This window comes from Ictidomys tridecemlineatus, chromosome 1 (genome assembly GCF_052094955.1).
Source record: "Ictidomys tridecemlineatus isolate mIctTri1 chromosome 1, mIctTri1.hap1, whole genome shotgun sequence".
NCBI lineage: Eukaryota > Metazoa > Chordata > Mammalia > Rodentia > Sciuridae > Ictidomys > Ictidomys tridecemlineatus.
Window position 1 is genome coordinate 102,898,477 of NC_135477.1, and position 26,604 is coordinate 102,925,080.

The 26,604-nt window shown below is 33.6% G+C and overlaps 1 protein-coding gene across 9 annotated transcripts in view; it reads right to left on the minus strand.

The window, feature by feature from the left end:
• The window catches only part of Mctp1 (multiple C2 and transmembrane domain containing 1), a 504,787-nt gene that overhangs the window by 197,973 nt on the left and 280,210 nt on the right, over nt 1-26,604 (minus strand). For 4 of the 9 annotated variants that reach the window (XR_013437193.1, XM_005326157.4, XM_078045008.1 and 1 more), the window contains exons 4-8: nt 25,537-25,616; nt 22,498-22,609; nt 13,426-13,464; nt 5,962-6,021; nt 616-693 (exon numbers count right to left, since the gene is read on the minus strand). Coding sequence is in view for 8 of the 9 variants with exons in the window: in XM_005326157.4 (XP_005326214.1) it covers nt 616-693; nt 5,962-6,021; nt 13,426-13,464; nt 22,498-22,609; nt 25,537-25,616 (369 nt within the window). In the remaining variant the exon portion in view is untranslated. The remainder of the gene's footprint in view (nt 1-615; nt 694-5,961; nt 6,022-13,425; nt 13,465-22,497; nt 22,610-25,536; nt 25,617-26,604) is intronic. The other 5 variants (XM_078044996.1, XM_040271896.2, XM_078045001.1 and 2 more) reach the window with 5 other exon arrangements.

The following is a 26,604-nucleotide window of genomic DNA, read 5'->3' on the forward strand; positions in this document are numbered from 1 at the left end:
TTGCCTAGCATGTGCAAGGCACTGGGTTTAATCTCCATCAACACACACACACACACACACACACACACACACACACACACAGAAACATACCAACTTTGAACTTCTAAGGTAGTAGTTCCTATATTTTATCAGTGCATGTATTGAAATTACTGGGTCTGATTCCTGATGTGATTCAGTTCTTGTGGGGTAGAGTCTAATCTTCTTTCAACATGTTCCCCATGTGATTTTCACACACACCAAAGACTGAAAAACACTCTCATAAGAAACACCCATCTAAGTTCAGAATTAATAAAGAATATCAAGATATCAGGTAATAATACAAATGTAAAAGCATGAAACAATTAGTCAATAACATGGATCTTTAGTAAGATTTTAGAACTGGTTAGCTGGTACTTAAGAAAGACAATTAGTTCACTTATATTATTTCTTGAAAAATAATTCAAGATTATAATTTCTTTTATATATGTAAATTCACTACATATATCTAAATATATATAAAAGAAATTATATAAAACTAAGTTAGAATAGGGAGTAGTTTTAAGTACAAGTCAGTCCTTATAATTCACAGCTCATGCAAGCTCAGAAAAAATAAATGAACTGAACAGTTGAACTTACTTGTGCATTTTGGAAATAAGGACTCTGAAGTTCTGCTCTGCAGAAGCCCAGGACAGCAAGAGCAGGCCTGCTATATGTCTGGATGGAAATGAATGGTCAGAGCTGTATGGGAAATCTTTGCACCAATCTAACCCCTCATTTTGATTAGGATTCAGAATTACTTTAAAATATTATTTGAAAAGTATGTACTTGCTTCTCAAGTCACTATCAGAAAATGTCTTGTAGCACAATGAAGATAAACGCCAGGACATCTTTATAGTTACAGCTACTTTTTAAAGAAAATATAGCCCAAAGATTATATGGTGATAGATCCTGCTGAAGTGGTTTCAGGATTTTTTTAATAGAATCATTACAGAAAATAAACACCATCAGAGAAATCACAGAAAGAATAATTTTTCTCAATGTCAAAATAATGATAGGTTTAAAGAAGAATAAATGTTACATAGATAAGTAATAACTATCTATGATCATGTGAACCTTGCATCCACATGAAAATCTTTTGTAATGATCAAAGAAATATCTACAAAGTAATAGGAATTTTGTCTCACGTAAGACATCTTTTTGCTGCCTTGGTTATCATTTTAAGAAAAGCAACAAAAAGATCCCTTCCCTACTAAAACCAAGAGCAGTAAGAGATGGATTAAGAAAGGTAAAGCTGAAATTCTGGAGGGAAGGTATCATGATGGAGCTGAAAGTTTGCATTAAGGACTTCTAAAGCAGATATAGAGTTTCTGAGTATTATTATGAAGAGATGAGAAGCAATTGCTTTGATGACATCAACAGGGAGGACTGGATAGGACGTCTGAAATATAGGTTATGTCACACAGAAACATTTATTGAGAAGCTATTATATGCTGAAGTTTTCATTCTCCAGTGTTTTTCATGACAAACATTCCTTTTTTAAGAAAAAGAAGCAGAGGCATAGAGAAGATAAATGTCCTTCTCAAAGCCAAATGTCTAGAGGATAGCAAAATTGAGATTTGATCGTGGAGTTACTGACAACTAACCTATGATTTCCCCCACTATACCTCATTTTTTGGACATAATCTGTGAAGTTTATGATACAAAAAAGAAAGAAAAAATAATTAATCAGCACAGGTTTTTCAGATTGCTTTTGTCTTTCATTTAGATGAAATACATTCTGATTATAAATTGTTGAGAAAAACTAAAGGGGGACTTAAAGGAAGTAAAATAACTGGCATATGTTATTTGGTAGAGCAAATGAGAGTAGACTGTACTCAAGTTGTGCAATTTAGCATATAGCTTGACGACACTTATGTATTCCCACTCTTATTATTTAAATTTACTAGTTTCATTCTTTGAATAACTGGACCACTCATAATAGGATATATCCTATTTGTCTAAATTCTGATTTAAAAATAAATCAAGACCTAAACCAAATCTATTTAGACTCCACATGTGACTAGGGGAGCACAGTTATACCAAATCCTCTCCCTGATACTGTCAACGATCCTTGGCTTTTGTTATCCTGGATTGTATTACCCGTGTAAAGACTAATCCTTCCAAATGAGACCCAGACACTGAAACTGGAGTAAAAGTGTGTTTACAATAAGGCATGTGTGGAGTCAGCTCTTTTCTCTATTTTTAGCACAGTGATGGCACAAGCTTTTATTTAATCAAATGATCCACACACCACTACAAAAAAAGAGATGACAGCCAAGAATGACTGTTTTGTGCTGCTGAAACTAGAGTGTGGAGCAATTATTGGCTCAATCCCAGGCATGGGCATGTCCTATCTTTTCCTTTTCCTGCAGAGTTCACTCCAGTGAATTGCACCTGGATGATGAAGTCCAACAACTAGATTTGTTCTGCTGTCCTCCATCCTCTCCAAGCAGGATTGCCTCTGCAGAAGCCCTCTCAGTGTTTTGTGCCACGAATGCCAAGCGTCTCTGCTGACAATAAAGCTTCAATCCCTTTCTTCTTAGAAGATGACTCTCTGGCATTGTAATCCTCAGAGAAGTTCTCTTGATTTTTATCCTCTCATTTTCTGTTGTATTTTTATTGCTTCTTTATACAATTTATGGTGCTAGGAAATTCTTTATGTTTACCTGAGGTGCTCTAACTACCCTCTCTAACTTCAATTGTGGATCAACAAAATTTCTTAAACATTTCTTGTATCCTTCAAAGCATATACTTATAGAATAGCATCATATATATTGTAATTTTCTTGGCTTGTTAAAATAATCTGCAAATTTCTACCAATGATACAGGGAAAGGAATAATAGTCTTTGGTTTGAATACAGAGACATTTTCTTTTGAAACTTTTAATTAAAAATATATATTTTAATTTAATTTTTTAAAAAATATGAATGTATCACCCAGGGTCTTAAGCATGCTAGGCAAGTGCTCTACCACTGAGCTACACTTTAACCTTTTAAATTATTTTATTTAGAGACAAGGTCTTGCTAAGTTGCCCAGACTGGCCAAACTTGCAATCCTTCTGCTTGAGTCTCTAGAGCAGCTGGGATAACAGGTGTACAACATCATGCCCAGTTGCAAATAGTTTTGAGACTCTTATTTTCATGTCTAAAAATGGAAATACTATCAGGCCATTTGGGGAGGTATTTCAGAGATTATTGAGTTGTTCAGCACAGCTCAGGATCTCAGGATCACATTTTTTGTTTTACAAAGTTGACAACTCTTCTCCTTAGTCTGTAGTCTTCCTCCAACAACACTTCTGATTGACCTTAAGATATGCTCTGATGCTCTGACATAACTCCCATTTTTCTGTATTTTTGTATATAATCTTCTTTGCCTGGCATAATCCTCTTCTCCATTTTTAGGTGCGTTTATTTTGAAATATCCCAGCTGTTTCCATTTAAAAAATGTTGACATTTCTCTTTAATTTATTGTTCTTGCATGATGATTCATGCAATTAACTCTGTGATCAGTGTCTAGATGTTTGCTCGGTGGAGGAAAATAGTAAGAAACATAAGCATGCTAAATATTTGAAAGAACTATTCTAAGTTATTCTCCTTAATGAGAAGTTAAATTAATGAACTTCTGACTTAGAATAATCCGATTTGATTTCACATAATTTTTATTGTTTCCTGAGAAACATGGTAATTGTTATATCCACGATTTAATGTTTTGTGTTCTAAGACATGATATTTTGATGAATTAAACTGTTATGCTTTTAAAAATTAGAATATGTCTGTATCATCACAGTGATACAATTTATTCTCAAGAAAATTAAGATGTAGCAAGTAGCCTTGACATTTCAGCTAAGTGACTTCTTACTAGGATTTAGTTTCACTCCATATAACTCATTTGCCACCTCTTGAACACATGTATTTATTCTTATAAATTAAGCAGATAAAACTTTCTTTCAAATCAAACCTCATTTAACTTACATAACACACCTATACTCTTCATGCAAGATTTTTTTTTTTCCGAGCATATCTGAAAGTGTTCCTGGGAAACCTCCTTTCATATACATTCCCACTAAAAGCTCATCAGAATACCAATATTGCTTGCATAAAAAGCCACAAGGTAAGTTTTCAGAGTGGCCTTTTTATGTGAATATGTGAGATAACACTCATCCAGCTGTGGCAAATAATTTTCTGATTTTGTAAATGGGACATCGAACGCAGCAACTCCTCAACAGAGGAGCTGCTCTCCCTACTCACGAATTCTATTCATCTACTCAAGAGAGGAATGCTTTTGCTGTGAGTTCTTCAAAAACATTTATTTCTGTGGCTTCACAGAAAGAGGCATATTGGTTCTGATCACACCATCTGAGTACTTGATGATACTGATATCATTTCTCTGGGCCTTTGTTTCCTCACTGGTAAAATAAATGACCCTCACATATTCTGTTTGTGGCTTGATTCATTTGTCACTCATTTGTTGTTGCTTTCCCATGAAAAAGCATTATTGCTATACCTTGGACACAAAACAGCTATCGTTTAAACCTGTATATTTGTTATTCTTAAATTATACAGTTTAAGCAATTGAGAAGGTTATTAATATTTAAGGATGAATATAATCAAATGGAAAGCACTGATAAATGGAAGACTAATTTAGAAACAGCAAAGTCGGAAGAAGATGTTGAAAGAGTCACTTGAAAGGGAGGCTTGAAAAAGTATTAATTACAGAGTTGGTACTGGTGGCAAATCTACACTAATTGCCAGTCTGCATGTTTGCTGCATAGAGAACAAACAGAACACAGAACACCCTCAAATCCTGCTCTCAAATAAGTGTTCCATGTGAATTCACACCACATTTATGGAACTTAATAGATAGTGAAAAATGTTTGCAAAAAGCCATTTTCCATTTCAGGTCATAGAATGACTCAAAAACAGCTTGTGTGATCATGGACATTGCATGAACATGTAAGATGAACTGTGATTATTTCAGCATGTGTATAGAATACCTTCAGCAAAGGCAGTGAACTGAAAGCAAATGAAGAGGCTATAATCACTGAAATAGTCTTGCAGTAATAAAAGTGCAAAAAAGTGTTAAAGCAGGCAGGGATGAGAAGACTTGATTTATACTTGCTCAATGATCAGTACATAGCTTAATCTGGAACCTGACAGACTGCTTAAGAAACACTGCACCATATCTTAAAATTCTAAGGAAAAAGGTTATTTTCAATCATGAGCAGTTTGAGAGCCAAGAAAGGAAAATAGCAAAGCCCTAAGATTATAGCATTTCCATGGTAGTGACTATTGCTATATAATCATGTACCAAGTGTGAATTTTCAAAGAGAGAGAGATACTCTTAAAGGCAAAGTTAAATTAAAGTGTATTAATAGTAAATCATGCTGCATATGATGCAGAAATAATAGCAGAGAAAAAATGGATGACAAAGCTCATAAGACTTTAATAATTGAAGAGTAAATTAAATTGCAATGGCATTTAAACTTAATTTGGTAGAAATTTCACCTTTTTTTTTGTTTCAATCAAAATCAGAGTTAATGTTTTTCTAAATCACAGAGGTTTTTTTTTTTCCTCAAAGAAAGGGCACTGATTATCTTGTACAGATCAAGTGTATATGTTATATAAGATCAATGTAACACAAGTAAATTTTTTTTTGAACAGAAATGAAGCAGAAAATAATCTCCAAGGTGGAAGGCCTCTGGGGTTCCAGCTCTTTGGAATAGCCTTTGTCTCACAAGGAGCTAACTTCAAAGATATAAGTTTTCAAATACATAAAGTTCTTAATTTTTTTAGGACTTAGAATAAAATTTAATAAAGAAGGCAAATGAATACACCTGTCTGGAAGCCTATTTTTAAAAGTGAATTTCTTAATTCACACTCAAGTTTCAAAATTTCTATGTAGAACAAAAATCAAGAATGTTAATATAAAGGATTTAGACATTACCCTCCAAAAGAAAGACTTCACAGAGAAATAAGATCCAACCACTTCATTTTCTGAGAGTTCCTAAAAACAAACAAATATTTACCCAAATGTTGTTTTTTTAGAATATTTAATTAGTATTCAAAATCAAAACAAATAAAATCAAATAAAAATTAAAAACAAAATCTATATATCCTGGAGATCCATTGGATAGTAGAAACCAAGTTTCCTTCTCTTGTGAATAAATCAAAGTTTTATCCTATTCATCTCTGACATCAGTGGTAATAAAGTTGAGAGGATTGTTTCTGTAGTTTGAAGCAAGTCCACTTACCTTTTTATTATTAATTTTTATTAATATATCTTTGAGTCTTATCATAAAAAGTAAAATTGTTTAAGGATATTTTTTAAAGTTTTTTTAGTTGTTGATGGACAATTATTTTTTTTCATTTTTTTAATTGATTGTTCAAAACATTACAGAGCTCATGATATATCATCTTTCATACATTTGACTCAATTGGGTTTTGAACTCTCCAAATACATATTGCAGACTGACTTCTGTTACATACTCACATTTTTACATAATGGCATATTAGTGACTGTTGTATTCTGCTACCTTTCCTATCCCCTACTATCCCCCCTCCCCTCCCCTCCCCTCCCATCTTCCCTCTCTACCTCCTCTGCTGTTGTTCAATTCTCTCCCTTTTTTCCCCCTCCCCCTTGCCCCTTATAACTGCTTATAATTTTGTGTATCACTGAAGGTCTCCTACCATTTCCATATGCTTTCCCTTCTCTCTCCCTTTCTCTCCCCCCATTCGTCTTAGTTTACTGTTAGTCTTTTCCTCATGCTCTTCCTTCCTGTTCTATTCTTAGTGGCTCTCTTTATATCAAAGAAGACATTTGACATTTGTTTTTTAGGGCTTGGCTAGCTTCACTTAGCATAATCTGCTCTAATGCCTTGATGGACAATTATTATTCTTTTTTTTTCTTGTGGCTTCTGGCACCATGTTTGCTCTGCATGGGTATGAAATTTTCAACAGACCAACCATGGCTCTCCTTTTACTAGTTTCTAATGATAATGACAACAAAACACCTGGCATTATGATAATGCACGCTAAACAAAAGTGCCAACTTAAATATAGAGAGTAAGGAAAACTGCACAAACCATTCATGAATTCCAGAAAAGACTTGGGCTAAACTGTAAGGATACATTCAGTTACACTTCCATCTTTATCAAGATAAGAAACAAATAAGTGAGGAAAATTGCCATTTTAAAAGTTCTAAAAAAAAGTGACATCAAAAGAGAACAAAAATATAGATATCAAATTGATAAAAAAATTCCTGAAAATATTCCAAATAATGAATTGTTAGAGTGCTTGTACTGAGGTTTTTAATTTATTAGAAGAATAAGATCCACTGGTAGTATCTTATTTAGATCTATTTTTTTGCTTCCATAGATCTAAAAATTAACTATATTTTGAATTTAAAAATCTAAAAAATAACATTTTTACTCTCAAGGAAATTAACTAAAGGATAGTTTTCCCAACCCTAACAAATTAATGAGATACTATTTTCCAGTTGTACATAAAAATAAATCACAGAAATCTCTTCAGAATATGTATTAGATAGAACAAGGATTAGTCAATAAAGTTATGTTAAAAGTGATACTTTGGCCAGGCAAGGTGGCACACATCTGTAACCCCAGCTACTTTGGAGGATCCTTTAGGAGGAAGGCAAGTTTGAGGCCAGCCTCATCAATTTAGTGAGATCTTTCATTTAAAAAAAAAAATAAATAAATGGAATATATCTAGTTGTAATTCAGTCCCCAGTACTTCTTCTTCCCCTTCCTTCTCCCTACTCCTTGCTTTCTTTCTTCTATTGTTCTTTCTGCCATTTATCCATAGTTTTTTTCTAAAAAATTAATTTCTTGTGGATATTCATGATGGTGAGAGTCACTGGAGTATTTTCATAAATGCACATAGGAAAGTTATTGCAGAATCAAATTAGCCTTAATGTGTACAGGCCTTTACACATATCACATAGTACTGTAAGTCACTCATTCTTCAAAATTCAAGACAATCATAATAGATTTGAATCTATAAACCTTGGAATTCAAGTATAAGAATCTAGTCAGCAAGCCTTCCTGCTTATATGAGTGTGCTTTTATATGAGCACAATTCCTTTTGATAAAAATCATTTGGCGGGCTAGGACTGTGTCTCAGTAGTAGAGTGCTTGCCTAGCACACATGAGGGACTGGGTTTGATCCTCAGCACCACATAAAAATGAAACAAGAATATTGTGTCCACATATAGCTAAAAAATAAATTTAAAAAAATCATTTGGCATTCAAGAGATTAAAAAATAAGTAAGTACCTGAGTAAATTATTTACATAAACTTTCCTGGTCAGACTGGAATCACTGTTCATCAAAACTATGGCTGCTGGATGCTTCCATACCATCAATAAGAATGGCTTATGATATCAACTAAGCCCTATCAGCAGTTATGTCAGCCAAGGTTTTGGTAGCAGGCTTCTAAAAAAATTATGAATTATTTTCACTGGGATTCAAAGTACATTAAAATTCATAAATCTCGTCTTAGTTGAATTCAACTTAATCTATCAATCATCTTTCTTCTTAAATTAAAAGGCCATGTAAATCCGAGAACTTGCTCTTAGTTCCATTATCTGGAGCCCCTTTTCTCCCCCTTTTATCAGCCTGGGAAGAATGACCCTGGGAAACTTGGTTACACTCCTATAATGTGACAGCTCCTCTGCAATCCCACATTGAACACCAAGATAGACCTAGATCGCGGTTGTGGTAGAATCCATCCTCTGCTTGAGATTATATTTTGTCCTTTCACTTTGTGCCAACTCATTTTGGACCCACAATATTTTAAAAATCCAACAGAAGTGGTCAAATAAATATAATGCCATCATTATAGCAAATCCCTGTAGTTATGAATCATAATACTTAAAAATGTAATTTTGTGCCTCTGGGGAAGTATTGTCAAAACAGCAAAAAAAAAAAGTCATCACAACATAAATTTTAATTATGGCTCCATGTATTTTGTGGGATAATTAAATGTTTACTGGCATTACAATAATACTTGTTTTAAATAAACATACTACTAATTTCAGGAGTTTGGTTAACTAGGGTCAAAATATTCTCCTTCATCATAATTGCTCATTGCTGTTCACCATTTGTTGGATTGGATTCTCAGAAGTCTTAATTACAGAATGAATTTACAGTATTTCCAAATAACACAGATTTGGAAGTAAAAATAATGGCAAAGCAAAAAATTTTAAATAAAATGTTATGCTTCCCTCAAAAACAAATAACCATATATCACTTTTCAAAGATATATGAATAATAATTTAAAATGATGCACCAAAGAAAACCATTTTGGTCACTCCTGGTTGAGAAGGTATGTTATCAATAAACTGTTAATTTTTTGCAGATTTAAAAAAATCACCTCTTTATCAGGATCTGAACTCTTTGTAGGAAGGACCTGGTAATTATTAAATGATACCTTTTTTTCCCCAGTATAACTGACTGTGTGAGATAGTTAAAAATGTGTTAATCTGTTTTTTCCCCTCACTTAAATTAAAGCACTTAGGAGTTTCCACTGCATTTCTAATGAGTTACCCAAAGTGTCAGGTTTAACTACACCCTGCAACTTAAAGTTGAGTGGTCTCTAGCTCAAATTAAAATATATATTTGCTAAAAAGACTTGTTAAAGATTGCTTCATTCAACCAATGCACAAAATGTTTTATAGTTCATTTAAGTTATGCTAAGTGATTATAATAAAGTCATTATAAAAAGATGTATTAAAAAAGAAAGAAACCATTAAGTAACAGTAGATATGGTAATGAGATCATCATAGCAGTCTTTATTATATTTTCCAGAGGATGAACTTTTTCTTAAAGAAAATTATAAACTATTACTAAGGTCATGAATGGAACATGTATATCTTTATATTATCACTATAGTATTTCTCAGATAATTTAAGCAATTTGTTGAAATACATAAATTATTATATCACCCGAATCCATGGACACACTCATTCTTCTGAATTGAAACATAGACATATATACATGGTATAAAATCATAACTGCTTGGTGTCTGATAGAGCCAATTATTTCATTATTTTTTTCCATTTTGGCTTGATCTTACAAAATTTATTCACAAAATACACGTAAATCTTCTCTTTTGAGCTTATGAAACTTTCTTGATGAATAATTTAACCTTAGAATAAATTATCAATGGTAAGCTTCTTCTAAAGAATAAAGTATTGCATTTATCTGCCAAAATGCAGTTTGTCACGTTAAGTGTGACTCTTTGACCAGGATAATTATCTAGTTGCCCAAGTTTAGGGATAAATTGATTCCTTTATTCTTAAAATAACATTCTTCTGTTACAGTTGAGTGTGAGGCACAATTTAAAATGTGCATGATGGAAAGTGTACCTGGGGAAAACCAGACTGTTTCAAAGGATGCTACCTTTCCCAGAGGAGGAGACCTTATGGAATTCATAACTGTTTACTGATGTGCATAGCATTCAAATACAGCACATATTTCACATATTCTTGCTCTTCGAAGGTGTAGGAGCTTCCCCCCACCACTTGTTTTTAGGTGATAACACATTTACTCCAAATAAGTTAGTCCTGAACAGCAATTATAATTTCTCTCTCCTTAAGCTGGCTACTCCTCTAATGATTTCAATAGTAAATACAAACCCCATTATGTGAATGCCATAAATAATAAAATTTCCATTAAAAGAATATATTATTGGCAGAAGTGAGATAAATAAAATGCAAAAAGAAATCTCATCACCCAAACTCAGGATGATGAAAATGACAAGAAGACACGTAAGTAATGGGAAATTCTAAGAGTTGCATATTAAAAGTAACATCAAATTAGCTTTCTCCCTCTATAGTTATGTTTTTCTGAAAGTACCCAGTCAAAATGCTATAGACAATCTGAAGCAACTCTTCCTGGCTGAATTTAAGTCTTTGCTACAAAATCTCTAATTCTCAGATTTTATATCCTTCATGATGCTCAAAGTCAGGCTACATTTCAAAGTCCTGCATCAAAATACAGGAGACCTCATTCCTGTAAATCAGGATTCCAAAGAAGAACATGATTTAAGTTTATATAAAAAATTCACCTTTGATTTTGAACACAGTTATATCAAGTATAAATACCTGTATTTAAATGTAATGAAAAGAAATTCCAAAACTAAAAGAGAAAAAAATTATAAGACGAGACTCTTCAAGGGGAATGTTGAAATAATTAGAGAAGAGGTCCATTTCTATAAAAAGTAACAGCAACATTTATAAAACTTCAGTCTAGTCACTTTTCCCTCAGTTTCCCAGGAAGCATAACTCACTGCAGGACTCAGGGAGCAGTTCCAAATTGGTAGTCTGTGTGAAGAATGGTGAACAAGGAAGTAGAGGTAGTAGTTGAATGTCAAATTTTGCCCGAATTTTTAATTACAACATTATGATAAATATGGCAAATGTTTTAGGGCACAGTGAAAAGTTGAATGGGTGAGTTAGCAAGTGTTCCTTGTGTTCTCATAGAAAAAGAAAATGAAATGAGCAAACTGATTTTAACTCATTCAGCATTCAATATCCCCATTAAATTTTACCAAATTGAAAATCCTTTAGACTAACCCCCAAAGTAATATTAACACAGGTACTAAATATAAACTGCCAAATACTCAAATGAGTGTTGGGTTAGACACAGGGAATCTGTATCCTCAGTGACAAGCTTGAAAAACATACCATTTTGAAAGTACAGATGGATTATTAACAATAAAAACTCCAAGTTTAGATATAAAAATAATGGTAAGTAGATGTTTACTATACATTTTAAATCTTCCTGTAGACTGAAAGAAAATATGTTTATTTTTCCTGAAGGTTAAATTTAAACACAAAATAAATGTATTTTTTAAAAAGAATATTTCTATTCTTTAAAAAATTTTTTTGTAGTTGTAAATTGACAGAATTCCTTTGTTTTGTTTTTTATATACTTATGAGGTGCTAAGGATCAAATCCAGTGCCTCACAAGTGCTAGGAAAACACTCTGCCACTGAGCTACAACCCCAGCCCCATGTTTCTATTCTTTTTTATATTAAAATCAATCAGAATAATTCCCACTAGTTGATACTAAATACTAGGTCAAACCCTTTTCCAGGATTACATGTTAAATTCATCTGGAAGAAGAAATATGACTATATTATTAATGTATTGTTTTGGGTTCTATACAAATATATCATCAGAGATATAGAATAACAAAGTCAAATTATATGCATTTAAAAGTACATATACTATTAATATAATACTATTTTAAAATATAATTACAAAGAAAAAGGAACAAATGTGAACAGTACAAAAATTTCTTTAAAATTTCTTGAAACTTTATTTTGTTTAATAAAAACACTGTGAATGCCAAGTCAGAAATACTCAGCAACTTCCTTAAAAAACACTTTTGGGGACCTGACCTTTTTGTGACTTATCTTTTGTTCATCAGTGCTATAAGAATTGGAGAGAAATTATACTTAAGAAACACTTGTTGAAACAGATTAATTCACTATCACAAATATTAAAAATTAACAAAAGTATTTTCTTAATTCACAACAAAATAAAAATGACAAAATTAAAGAAAAATGTAAGTAGTAGGATGATTCAATCAGAATGGAAGAAAAAAGATTGTCATGTTCCAGGGTCTAAAAAAATTAGTCATTATTTAAAAAGGAATACTAACATTTTAAGTAGAAATTTGTGCAGTTTTTATAAATGAAATCTGTTTGACTTGTTGGAAGATATATTTATTTAAACGTTCAGTTTAATCTTTATATTTATCTATGACCAAAAGTGGTACCACCACTGAATAAATTCAAAGTTCAGTATATATCTTATGTGTCTGACAAATTTTAAGGAGAGAGCCAGGGTTTTTAGTACCTGGCAAGAACTATAAATTCCCCTCACTCCCAAGATCCATGTATTTCTTGAAGTGAGAAAGACAATGAAGAAAAATTGTTTTCATTATACACTCCAAAGTCATGATACAGTGATTTTTTGAGTTTAGAAAAAAAATCTCATACTCAGTTTTTCATGAACAAAACCAGTAAGTTTTGTGGATCTTCCTTCGGTCTGGAGTTGTCCCTGCCCTCACCTCATCATTTCATTCTGGGAGCAGAGTGATTTTCTAGACCCTGTTGTACATTTAATAAAGACCAGATGCTGAGAATGATGCTGAGAAGTGATCAGAATTTAACAGGAAAATGATTCACATGCTCTTATTGGTGTGATTTCTGTTCATTTGGAAAGCATTGCATGATTTGCTTAAAGTTTATGGAGAAAAAAATAGCAATTGAATAGTGATGCGACTCTGTGGTATAGCTTGAGGAAGTATGAGAGGGGTTTGGGGAAGCAGCTGATAGTCTTCTCAACAAGAAAAGCTGAAAGATCACATGCTAAGAATTACCTTACTTGATCTTTTCCAACTCTTCCTCATTAGCATTGTCTGTAAATGAAATAAAGCATTTTCATTATCTTTTTACTCTAGCAAAGAATAGGGCAGCCACTGTATTCTAGAGGAAGCATAACATTTATTAGCTCCTTAAACAGCAAATAGTTTTCAGCAACAACTACACAAGACAAAAAAATTTTTTTCACATATACATAGCTAGAGCAGCACCTTTAACATCCAAGCAGTCTTTCTGGTAAGAGTTCATTTGCTTTATTCTTTAATGAAGAAATGGGACAATATATTTAAATAGAGTGGAAACTTGAAATTCCTTAGCTATCAACTTGAAAATATACACTGAATCTCATGATTCAAAACTATTCCTTTTGGTGGTGGGAGTTGAAGTGTGTTTGGCTTTATTAGATATATAATAATTTTTCTCTTCAAACACAATTAAAATCTGTGGCTTTGGTGACAGTTTAGAATCACCTCTGCATCTGGTTAATCTTTGTTATCAGTGACTACAAAATGCTTTCTATTAAGGAAATGCTGCATGTTGTGCTGGCTACACATGCATCTCCTGCTCATTGTTCAATCCAAACCTACTCTTCAAGCTTTAGGTTTGTGTCATACTAAGAGGTATTCATGGGCAAATGATTTAATCAAAGTTCTAGAGATTTGTGATGAGTGCCTGAGATCATTGGTCTCTTGCATCAAGTAAACCATGAAGTCCAAAGACTTTCAAAATTATTTTCTCTTTTATACTAAAAACTTCTCAGTGAACCTTAAGTTTTTAACCTTTCTGATTAACCTCTTTACCCTGTCTTAGTTTTATCATTATCTTTGAGGCAGATGAAGTAGAGAACAGGGAATATTTGAAGCAAGAATTATAGCTTATAGAAAATGCTTATTGTATTTGTATACCAAGGAAGTATACTGGTGCTTTTAAGAAATGTATCTCCTTCAGCAGAATTCACTATAAAGGAGGGCTGTTTCAGCAACCATTCATGGATTACAAAAAACAAAAAACGAAGACAAGATTTTAATATAAGACTAAAGCAACCCTTGCCCTGCACCAAGATAATGGAACAATGTAGAGGTTTTAAGATTGAAAATAAGAAAATCATAAATTTATCAAATGTAATGAAAAAAATCTTTTGTTTGCAGATAATGGCTTTATAGGGCATTTTTTCTACATATACTCTGTGTTAAATATTGACCAAAACATGCAAGAGTAATAGATTTCCTAAGGTTCTAATACTCACCCATGAGTTCTTCAAATGAATCTAGGAAACTGCAAAGCAGTGTTATCAAATACTATTATAGGGACATTTTGTGTTTTCTAAGAACTAAGGTCTGATTCATTTCGAAGTAAAAAATTCCATCATGGGGTTGTGGATATCTCTATATCTATATCTATATCTATATCTATATCTATATCTATATCTATATCTATATCTATATCTATATCTATCTATCTATATATATCCTTTGGACGTATGTTAGGTGTTTGCTGTTGATGTTAAGTGAGTCATCCACATCACCACACCCAATATCACCACATCCTTCACCACCAAAAGGCGTTTGGAAACTGAATTAACTAATGTATTCCATATTCACAAAAACTGTCTAATTAAGAGTCAGATAATGAATATTCAACTTTCTCAGGAAGCACAGTTTCAATGGACTGCATGATAATTTCTAGAGACAATATTTTAAATTAAATAAAGTGAGAAATAAACCCCTTCACTCATGATTATTTAACCACCATCATCTATCATCTAAGAATCTTATGCAATTCCATTCTGTAAGAAGTGCTATGCTATGAAAAAAGTGTTTGGGATATTGAAAGAATGGAATCTCATGGCAACACTTGATTCAATACTGCTGGGCAAAGTTACCTCCTCTGACTCAGAGTACTACATGTGACTAATTTCTACATGTAAAAGAAAATATGAGGCTGGTGTTTTTTCCTATCTCTCAAAATGGGTTTTATGAACAGGTTGTGTGACTTTAATTTTCAGAATTGGAAAACTGATACAAGAAAAAAATTCAATTAGTTCCTTGAGTTGAAATACAAAAGATTTGACAGTTATGAGGACCATTCATTTTCCTGATTCAGTGTCTAAAGTTACATTATTAGAGTCAAGTGATTCTCACAATGGCTCCAGATTTTATAACAAAATTTCTGCCACTTTTGTCAATCCAACCAGCTAAGTAATAGATTAAGTTCCCAAGTTCCCTTTTCTTTTTAGAAAGTTGGATTAAGATAGATTCAATAAAACTAAAAAACAATAGAAATGTTAAGAAGGAAATGAGTTTAATAGAATACTATTAAAACTGTTATCTTTGCTATCTGGGACATCTGTTAGAAAAGAAAGATTAGGGAATGTTAAAGATAAGAGATGAAGCAAATTCTAGAAAAATAAATTTTTTTTTGCTCTGTGATCTTAGGTTCAGCTGAGAAACATATGAATTTGTTTTCGAAAGTGTCAGTATCTAAAATTAAACTTAATAATTATTAGCAGCTCAACCTTCCTTGAAACAAATAAAAGAAATAAGTAGCATAAAATAGCTATTGATAGAGCTGCAGAAATGACTATTTTTAAAAGATTCCAAATCTCAATTCATTTTCCATTATCATCTTCTGTAGTGGTGATATTTTTTAGGCAATTATAAAACTAACATACAAACAAAAATTATAGAATTATTAGTCTATGCATTTTATAAAACATATTTAATTATTTTGCAGGTAGTCCAAATTTTGGCTAGATAATAATTCTGAAAAATAAAAAATTAAACTAAAGTAAAAATATGTTTTTAAAGTTCATTAAAGGTCAACTAGGACCAATCCATATGTTTCTTTGAATTTTCTAACTTTTTAGCCTTAGCCAAGCAATTTGTATGCCTCCATTATCTAAGAGAGTGTGTAACACAAATTAACTCACTTTTATTTCACAAATTCTCCAATGAAGAAAGCTGTGGATTGAACTCTGCTAGAAAAAGAGCCAGAAAGAACTCAAACACACTATCAGACAGAAATACCATATTTAGGACACACATGTATGAACTGCATACCCTTGCAGGTTCGAAAACAGAACATGCAATCAAAACAGAAATGACAGTTGTGCCATGCAACACATCAGCATGCCCCCCATGAAGGTTTTGAGTTCTTATACACACAATGCTGGAGACTTAAAAAAAAAAGTGTATGTGTGTGTGTGTGTGTGTGTGTGTGTGTGTGTGTATGTGTGTGTTTCACATCTGGGATTTTTTTAAAAAAGACGTCAATGGAGAAAATTTTAATACTGGCAACTATGTAATACATTTGCTATTACTCATATCATACTTCTCAAATTGCTGAAATTAGACATTGCAAGTCGTCAAGGCTTTGGTAGACTTAGTAGGCAGATAAGTTTTTTAATTCATTCTTTAATTTTACTGATTTCCAGAAGTAGCAATCCACACAAGAAATCATCCCAACTGCATTATTCATGGAACCTATTGTCAGTATTTAACAGTGCATAAAAAACTCACAAGATAACTGATTTAGAAATCTTAGCACTTTGTATTACTGACTACTCTATATTTCCAGTTACTCTCTTTCTAATTTTAATAACATTTTCCTGATGTAAATGGTATTTCTTATTTGATAGGATTTAAAGGGTCTTAAACTCATATCTTCCATTTTTCCATTTTAATATGTATAAATACTTACCAGAGTTTTGTAAACACAGGCATAAAAATAAACATGCAGTTTATTATTACTATGATTTTTAGTTTTAAAGACGTTTTTTTTTTAGTTGTAGGTGGACACAATACCTTTATTTTATTTATTTATTTTAATGTGGTGCTGAGGATTGAATCCAGTGCCTCACATGTGGTAGATGAGTGCTGAGCTACAACCCCAATCCCAATATGTGTTTTTTGAATTGAACTATTCAGTTTCAAAAGCCTAAAATAATTTCTGAGCTAATAATCTAAGAGAACAGAACTCTTCTTATAATTTTGCTATATGAGAGTCAATGCAAACCCATCCTGTATTTCTTCTCTGTATATCATTCATATTAAATGGCATTGTGAAGCATTCTAATTTCTGATTTGGTGCATTTTGAGAATGAATTTCTCTAAATAAAATTTGTTCATGGATAATTTGTAAAAGTTCAGTATGCCTTTTTCATCGAAGCAGTACATTATATATTTAAGGCATAAGATAATTTAATTTGAAGACAAATTGGATCTCTGATTGTCTTTAACCAAGAAATTTCAAACTTATCCTAGAAAAACATAGTTAGCTAATATTAGACATATTGCAAAATGAAGAAAAAACAGTGATGTATTTACAATTCACTGTCATCATTTCTAATCATTTCTTTTCTCTTGGGAAGAGCCATATATCTTGATTTTAATCAGATTATCATTTAATGTGTTAACGATTTTAAGAACTTACAAGAGAAAATTAAATAACTACTGAATCATAATTTAATATAATTTGTGACAATCCAAAGGGTGTGTATATTGAAATAAGATAAAAACACTTTAAATACTATCCCCTGGTCCTTTGAAGTATCCCTTTGATTCTTGTAGAGATACATCTGCAACCCAATGAACATCATGGTACAGAAAGCTTGATATATTTTGGTAGAAGTTATCATAAGAAGTATTATATGTAATAATTATATATATATCCCCTCCCCAAGATGATAGGATAGAAGATAGAGGTGAGTTGAAGTGTAGGCATATTTTAGGAAGGACAAGTGACATTGAAGAAGTTTGTGTGGCTGAGACACAAGTTACAAGTGCAGAAGTTATGCTTTTTGTCAGAAAGCCTTAAAGTTGATCAGGAATTTCAGTTTAATTAGAGAAGCAGTCACAGGTCATTGAACAATTAGCAGGAGGAGGAGTGCGAGTTCCAGAATCTGGCACAATGCCTAGCAACTGAGCAGTAACTGGATTTTTCCCCTTTTGTCTTGTTTTTTGAATTGACACTTAAAAGTTGTCATACTTATGGGTCCCATAAGATGTTTCTAAACACATATACACTGTTTAATGTTCAGATCAGGATAAGCTTACCTATTTCTTCAAACACTTGCCATTTATTGATAGCTAAAATAATCAAAATTCTTTCTTGCATCTTTTAAAAAATATGCAGTAGATTATTGTCATCTATAGTCACCCCTCTGTGCAAGAGCACACCAGAACTTCCTGCTCCTATTGAACTGTAACTAAGTACCCACTGATTAACCTTTCTCCATCTCTCTCTCCCCCTTTGTCTCATCCTCTGGCAACCACCGTTCTTCTCTCAAATTCTTTGATATCAACTTTTTTAGGTCCCATATTAGAGTGAAATCATGCTGTATTTATCTTCTTTGTGTGTGGCTTATTTTTTAAAATACATTTTTATTTGTAGATGGACACAATACCTTTATTTTATTTATTTATTTATTTATTTTTTGTGTTGCTGAGGATCAAACCCAGTGCCTCACCTGTGCTAGGCAAGCGCTCTACCCCTGAGCTACAACCCCAGCCCTGTGTCTGGCTTATTTTAATCAATATATGGCCTCCAGTTACATCCATACTGCTACAAACAATAGATTTTCATCCTTTCTTATGATGGAATAGTATTGTATTATAGTTTATTTTTCAATAGATGCCTATGCATATGGGGTCCTTGTGCAGAGTTTTAAAACTTAATAACTAGTGTTGATGAATGTAATAACTACTTTGAGACATTTAAAAAAGTGGCTGTAGAACCTCTACTTAGACCAAATAAACAAAAAACAATGACAACAGAACAAATTTATATGTATTTGTTAGCAATTTTCATAATGTATGGATGGCAAATACTTAGAAACCCAGACTCAAATCTATTAGACTAGCTAGAATATTGAATCTTAGCAGAATTTTCTGTGGGGATCTTTTATCCTTCTTCCCCTTTCCTGTCCCAGCTTGCTTCTCTGCAGACAAGATCCTGCCCTACCTATGGATTAAACCCATGAGGGGGAGCCAGGATAGCCTCACTGGTCATCTTTCTCCTTGCCTCCTGAGGTGTGACTGAGGTCAGGCTGGGCAGTGTGAGTATGGCCCCAGCCAGAAGCTGGCTCTGGTATGGATTGCAACCATTGCTGAGTCCTGGCTAAGTCACTTGCTTTTCTGATGAGAAAGAAAGAAGCCAGAGGAGAATCAGTAATGGCATGGGAGGGAAGAAGACACCATTTCCCAGTTCACACAGCAGAATAAATCCATTGCTCTCTGAGACTCTGAAGGGGGAGGACATGAAGTGGGGCAGTGAATGAAAAACATCTGTCAGTAAAGGATTTCTTTCAAAAACATCTGGGGTAGTCAATGGGATTTAGTCAAGAAAATGGCACAGGGCTCTTAGGAGGACAACTTTGTGTTAAGGATGTGGCTGGAGAGAGATAAGAAGGAGAATGGAAAAAAGAAGAAAATAAGGTGAATAAAACCAGGCTTTTGATATACAACTGTTTCATATAACCCATCTGTTTTCTTCTGTATTCATATTTGAAAGCTCACTGATAAGAAGCTCCTGGGTGCTCTAATGGTTTTAAACGATTTTATTCTAATTAGAATAAGATAAAGATAAGTTTGAGCATCTATGGAGATTGAAGTGTTTTTGCAAGGATTGTTAAAAAAATAATGTTGAGAACTGTTTTTCCTGTTTTGACACATATATCTGTGTGATTTAAGTAAACTCAGTAGCTTCACCGTTAAGATTTTTTCCCTACCAATTTGATAACTCAAACTCTCAATTTGATGTTAGAATATTTAATAAAGATACCTTTAATGTAAAAATTGAGTAGACTATCCATGATCAAATCATGCAAATAAGCATTATAGCTGCTGTATTTTTCCAATCTTCAATAATATTGCAAATTTGGATGGTTTAGGGATACACAGAACCTCAGGCACCTCACTACTTTTGTTTGTGAAGTGCTGTCTGTCTTTCATTAACATAACAAAGAACCCCAATGCAGAAATATACTGTCATCAAGTTTGTTGATTTTTATCTCCTACCGGTAAACTTGCCAATTTCCTTCCATCTCTGCCTCTGACAGTTCTAATGTAAACCTCTGTCATCGTTTACCTGGACTTCTGCAATAGCCTCCTCATTGGTCTACAAGCATCCATTCTTACCCTTTTGATCTGTTTTCTACAATGCAAGTACAAAGATATTTTCAATAGGAAAATTTGATTGTGTCATTTCCTTTATCCAGAACTTTTGATGGCTCCTCATTACTCTTTGGGAAAAGACCACAAACCTTAACATGACCAATGAGCTTTCCACAACTGGGGCTTCTCCCTCCCCTCTAGTGTCATTATGCACCATGACTGACCATGCTTTTTGGTTCTCCTTCCTGCATGCTTCAGTGATTTTTCAATTCTTGTAATATAGACTGGTTTCTCTAGCCACAGAGCCTTTACATATGTTGTTTCCTTTGCTTGAAATACTTCTTATGTTTTCTTTTTAAACCTTATTAAATACTATTCACACTTCATACTTCAGTTTCTATTTATCTTCCTTAGAGAATCCCTGTACACCTGACTGGAACAAAATTTCCTTGTTGGTCTTTCAGAAACATGTACCTCCTTTGTGGCACTTAACAGGTGGTTATTTTACATTTCCTTCTGTGATGATTTGAGTCCTGAGTTTTCCACTGAACCAAGATCTACTGTATCCTCAGCATCTAGCATACAACTGACTTACAGTAGGTTCTTGGTGAATAGCAGGATTATTCAAATAAAGCACAAAGTAAACATTTATAATTTATTTCTATATGTGGATTTAGCCAGCTAGAATGTACTTACTGACTTGTGCTGGGTGAAATAATGTCTCCCAGACTGGTTACTTCTAAGATCATGGGCTTCCATTTCTGAATGTTCTCTGTTAAAACTTTTCCTAACCCACCCTTCCATCTGCACATGAGTGCACCTGCACACATACAAACCTAAGTTCTTACAATAGGTGGTATTTAGTAATACTTGTTGTAAAAGCAAACAAAAAAAAATCCTTGGTGACTACAGACATTTAACCTATTTTTAGCAAAATATTACATACCTATAGGAATTTATGAACTCATTGTTTAACTTTTAAAGAAGAATTGAAAGAAGTAATTATTGAAGGGGTGAATTTTTCAATGAATTTAAAACAGTTCTTAATTTGAGGTTGAAATTCACTGTTTTTACCTACAGACTTGATAAAAATGTCAATAGTACTTTTTCCGCAGACCACATTACTATCTTTAATAGTGCATTATTTTAAGACAGCCATATTTATGAAATGGAGTATTTGAATTCACCTAAAAATTATGTCTACTACAAAAATGTGTTACAAGCAGAGTAGTTCCCAGGTACATGAATGCACATTTGATCTAATAAATAATCTCTGGTAAGTGGTGGCAGAAAGTGCACTGGCAAGCATACTGATGTGGGTCAAACCTGATATTGTTTCATGTTACTTCAACAGTGTGGGAGTAATTGGCTCCTCTGCATTCCTTGTTAGTTTCTCATAGCAGCATGGTGTGCAAGGAAGTAGACAGCTAGAGCTGAAAAATGAGTCATATCGATATGGAAGCCCATAGAGAAGATGGAAAGTACTCACTTATCATTCAGTCAACAAATACCAGAAAGCAGAAACTCTGTTATAATTTCACCTCATTTTCTTTGTTATGATACACCTGACAATACAGTCAAAATAGCAGGGTCTGGATACCTCAATGTGGAATTCCAAATCTTCAATTCACTTGTAAATGTATTCCCCGAATAAACACTAATATTTGTCTACAATATAACACATGTGAAATTGAGAAATAAAATTATAAAAAATGATGCAAATCTGTTCCTTGTTTACAACAAGAGGTTCTGATCTGGAGCATGGGACAGGAAATTTGAGTTAAAAAGACACAATAAGCATGGACTAGCAATCCCCCAGATACTCACAGAAACAAAGAACAGGCCAGATTTTCATATGCAGCTTCTCTTTATTATTACCTCTGGATCCAAAGAAGGCTTACATCATTCAAACAAGTGAGAGCAAGGAAAGAGTTCTTACTAGGGGTTGGGGGAACTTACCACATCCCTGGATTCTCCTTCTTTAGGGGTAAGGATGACTGAGAGTAAAATGATTCCAAGATCATGGTCAGGATAGTGGGGATCTTTCAGAGTTAGGGTCACATCTGTGGGCCTGTGATATAAAATATTTAGATTTTTGAATAGTCACTAAATAAATAAGACAAAAATATTGTATCAATAATTTACTATTATTAAAAGAAAAACAATTGGTACAATATTTGCTATCATTAGAATATTACCAATGTATTAACTTATCCAATAAATGAAATCAATTGATAGACTTGAATTCACTGGATAAATTTCTGCCCTTCATGGGGTTCTAAAAGGTTGCTGACAATGCATAGGTAACATCTTGTTGCATATTTCAATCAATGTTGAACATATAGCGTTTAGTGCCTACCATAAACCTAAGTTTCTGTGAAACAGTACGGAACAAAAGAATTTTGGAACAAAAGAATCTTGGAACAAAAGAATCTTGAAATGTGGGCCAGCAGGGAATGTATCCTTGCTTGTTCAGTCATTCAGTGTACATTTTGTTCATAAAGTGCACGTTAAATACATTAAATGACACACACTGCTAGTTTTTGGGTAAAAACCAGTGGTCAAAACCCAAGATCCGCTCACTGTCTTCATGGAGCTTAATTTTTGGTACAGAATTCTAGTGCTGGGGAGAGGGCTTGTTGTGGAAGGCTGGTCCAAGTAAGAATGTTCAATTATGACTACATATCAGAATCAACCAGGAAGCTTTTAAAAAGTGAATATTCCTGAATTCTACCCTTGTGGATTCTGGTTTTATGTATCAGAGGTGGGGCTTGAAAATTGATATCTTATGAAACTCTGCAGATAACTTTCTCATACAAGCAGGAGTGAAAACCACAGCTAATTGTCAATGCCAATATTATAATACTAGGCATTTTCACATGATCCTTTATTTATCAAGTCAAAGAATGATAGTATGAAAAACGTGAACAATTGTTTGGTGTCAGAGATTTTAACTGAACCATAAACAACCTGTCAGAATAATACTATACATATGTTATAGTAGTTGTGATGCAAATTGCTCCAATGCTAACTTAGCTATAACTAATCATTATGGTTTTATACTAACAATTTGTTTTTTTTATTTTAAAAATATCTATTAAGCATTAGTATATATGTGTGTGTGTGTGTGTGTGTGTGTATATATATATATATATATGTATACTATATAAACATATATGGTGTAACAATTTGATTTTATTCCTTCTCCTATAATGAGTACATATAACAACAGAAATTTTATTGTTTTATGATTACATGATAAAGATTTCAGAACATTTGCAATTGCTTTATGATGCTTATTATTTTTCTTCAAAGAGATACACTAATACATAATATAGTAGCATAATTACCTATGTGCCTTTTATTATAATCCACTTTTCTATACCTAAATTCCACTAATTTATACAAAAATTTAAATGGTATACTAAAATATATGAGTTTATAAAGTATTAATTTGATGTGTACATGGTTTTAAGGCAAGGGAATTATTAACTAATTACATAAAGTAAGTAATGTGTCAAAATCCACACCAGATGCTTATATATAATCTCTTAATTTTCTTTTTTTTTTATAAAGAGTTTAGAGAATTTTTTTTAATATTTATTTTTTAGTTTTCGGCGGACACAACATCTTTGTTTGTATGTGGTGCTGAGGATCGAACCCGGGCCGCACGCATGCCAGGCGAGCACGCTACAGCTTGAGCCACATCCCCAGCCCTTAGTTTTCTTAATTATCTTATATTTTCCTATTTAAAATTATTTCTCACCAATGATTTATCTTTAATAGAGAATAAGAGAAATGTATGCTTTGGGATTAAGTTTCTAGTAATTTGCATATCCTTTTGCAGAGGTCTACAGAGAAAGTAATTGCAGTCTTTGTAAAGGAACAGCACGGTCCATACTAGTTTGAGCTGTGTTCATCATCATGGACCACATATATGACCACTGAGCATGCATCCTACAAAGGTGCAAAGCCAGTAGTCACTTAAGTTCTATCCTTATGTCAAGCCAGTGCTTAGCCTTTGGGTTGGGATGGAGAACATGTCAGAAATACAGTAAAGGCTGTTCTTTTTACCTGAGACAAAAATGACCATTGGAAGACCAATAAGCTATCCCTGTGTTCAAACCTTGCTCACTATAATACACAAGTGGGATTTCTCATGCATGTTTCTCTACTCATCTACATTTATAGGATAGGAAAATGATCTGGCCCATGAATCTGCAACTCTGCTTTCCACTATCCCTATCACAGGATGTCACGTGATCATTCAAAACAGGAATTTCTTCTCCTTATAAACTTCAAAGAAGATTTCAACAGCTCCTTTGTAACCCATTTCAGCACTGTTTTAAATTTGTTTTTTTTTCCTTCTAAGATATAATCAATTCTTAGTTTCTATGCTGAAATGCATTTTGAAAACTATGATGCCCATTGTTTTAGGTGCATGGAATGATTAATATTAGTAATAATAATATGACTTTATAATTAATCAAAAATGATAATGTAACTGTATGAATATAATCAATCTGTCTCCATTTTAGGAGTACTTCTTAGTAACCTAGTGAAAGCAACCTGGTGATGGTAACCAGTGATGGCAAAATCAGGTTCTACCTAGATTCAGGTGATGAGAGTTGCTGCTTTTGAAGCAAAGTACACATTTTATTTTCTATTAGGATCAATATTTATAATCTTCTTCATCATACTAGAACCGTATAAGCACTGTGAGACTGAAGAGTATATCTTTTGGCTCTAGATTCTCGTGCTTAGCATAGTACTACAGTCAGAACAGGTGTCCAGGAATTTTTTTGTTGAATAGTCATTGAATGAGGCTATTATACCCACTGGGGAGGTGAGAAAGGGACACTTGAGAAAGGGTTGTTAGCCTGAAGACTCATAGCTGTAGATGACAGAACAGCACCCAGAACATAGATTGGCTGGCATTTTCTATTTCACAGGTCCAGCTGCATAAGGTAGAGTGATGTTGAAACAGTTAAAAGTTACCTGTTTAAATCCAATTGTGTGAGATCCAGAAAAGCTGAGCCCATAAAGTCATCCTGTAGTCCAAAATCATAGTCAAATACCTAAGAAGGCAAGGAAACATTTTCACAAATAATTCCAGTATAAGCCATAAATGAAACCATCTTGATTAAAAGTACTGGTTGTCCCATCTGCAGCCAAAAGGAAACCTGTCTAGCTAGAGCTGGGGGAGGGGCAAGCAGGAAAAATCCAAAGGACAGAGTGCCTGGGATCCCAATTGCCAACTGTGGGACCCCGGAGATCCAGGCCGACTGATTCGTGCGGCCTGCCCTGCGGCTACAGAAGGCTAGCAGGAGAAACCAGGAGGCTAGAGGCAAGGCCCTCGAGACTGGGCAGCTGGAAATTGCAGGCCCGCCGGCGACAGTTCACCCACTGCCTGCATAGCTGGGCGGTAGGAGAACACCCAGCTGCAGGTGACGGATCACCTGCCTGCGGCCTGTGATACTGGGCGGCTGGAGACCGCCTGCCTGCCGCGACTGGGAGCTGAAATCAAACAGAGACAGTCCAGTCACACCACCTCATCAGGACACCCCGGCAAGGAACTGGGGCCGGTCATAGCAAAGTAGTGTCGTCACTGGAGCTCGGACGTCGGATCTTCCTTCACAGTGGAATCCACGTCAGCAGGCATAGTTTAACAACACTAAGGAGAGGCATCAGAGTAATACAGAACCAAAACAAATCTATAGAAGAGAACAGAAACACGACAATCAAATAGAGCTGGAAAGCAACGGGGACAACATGAGAAAACAAGGGAAAAAAGGAGTACAAACAATGCAAGACAACTTAATTCTACAAGAGGACATAGAAACATCAGAAGCAGGGATAGGGAAAGAACTCAAGGCATACCTAACTCAAATGGAAAGGAATATTAGAGAAGACCTGAGACAGCAAGTCCAAGCAATAAAAATATATTTTGAAAATGAATTAAACAAACAAATTCAAATGGCAAAGAACGAGCTCTACCAGGAGATAGAGATCTTAAAAAAGAATCAAACTATAATCCTAGAATTGCAGGAAACTATAAACCAAATT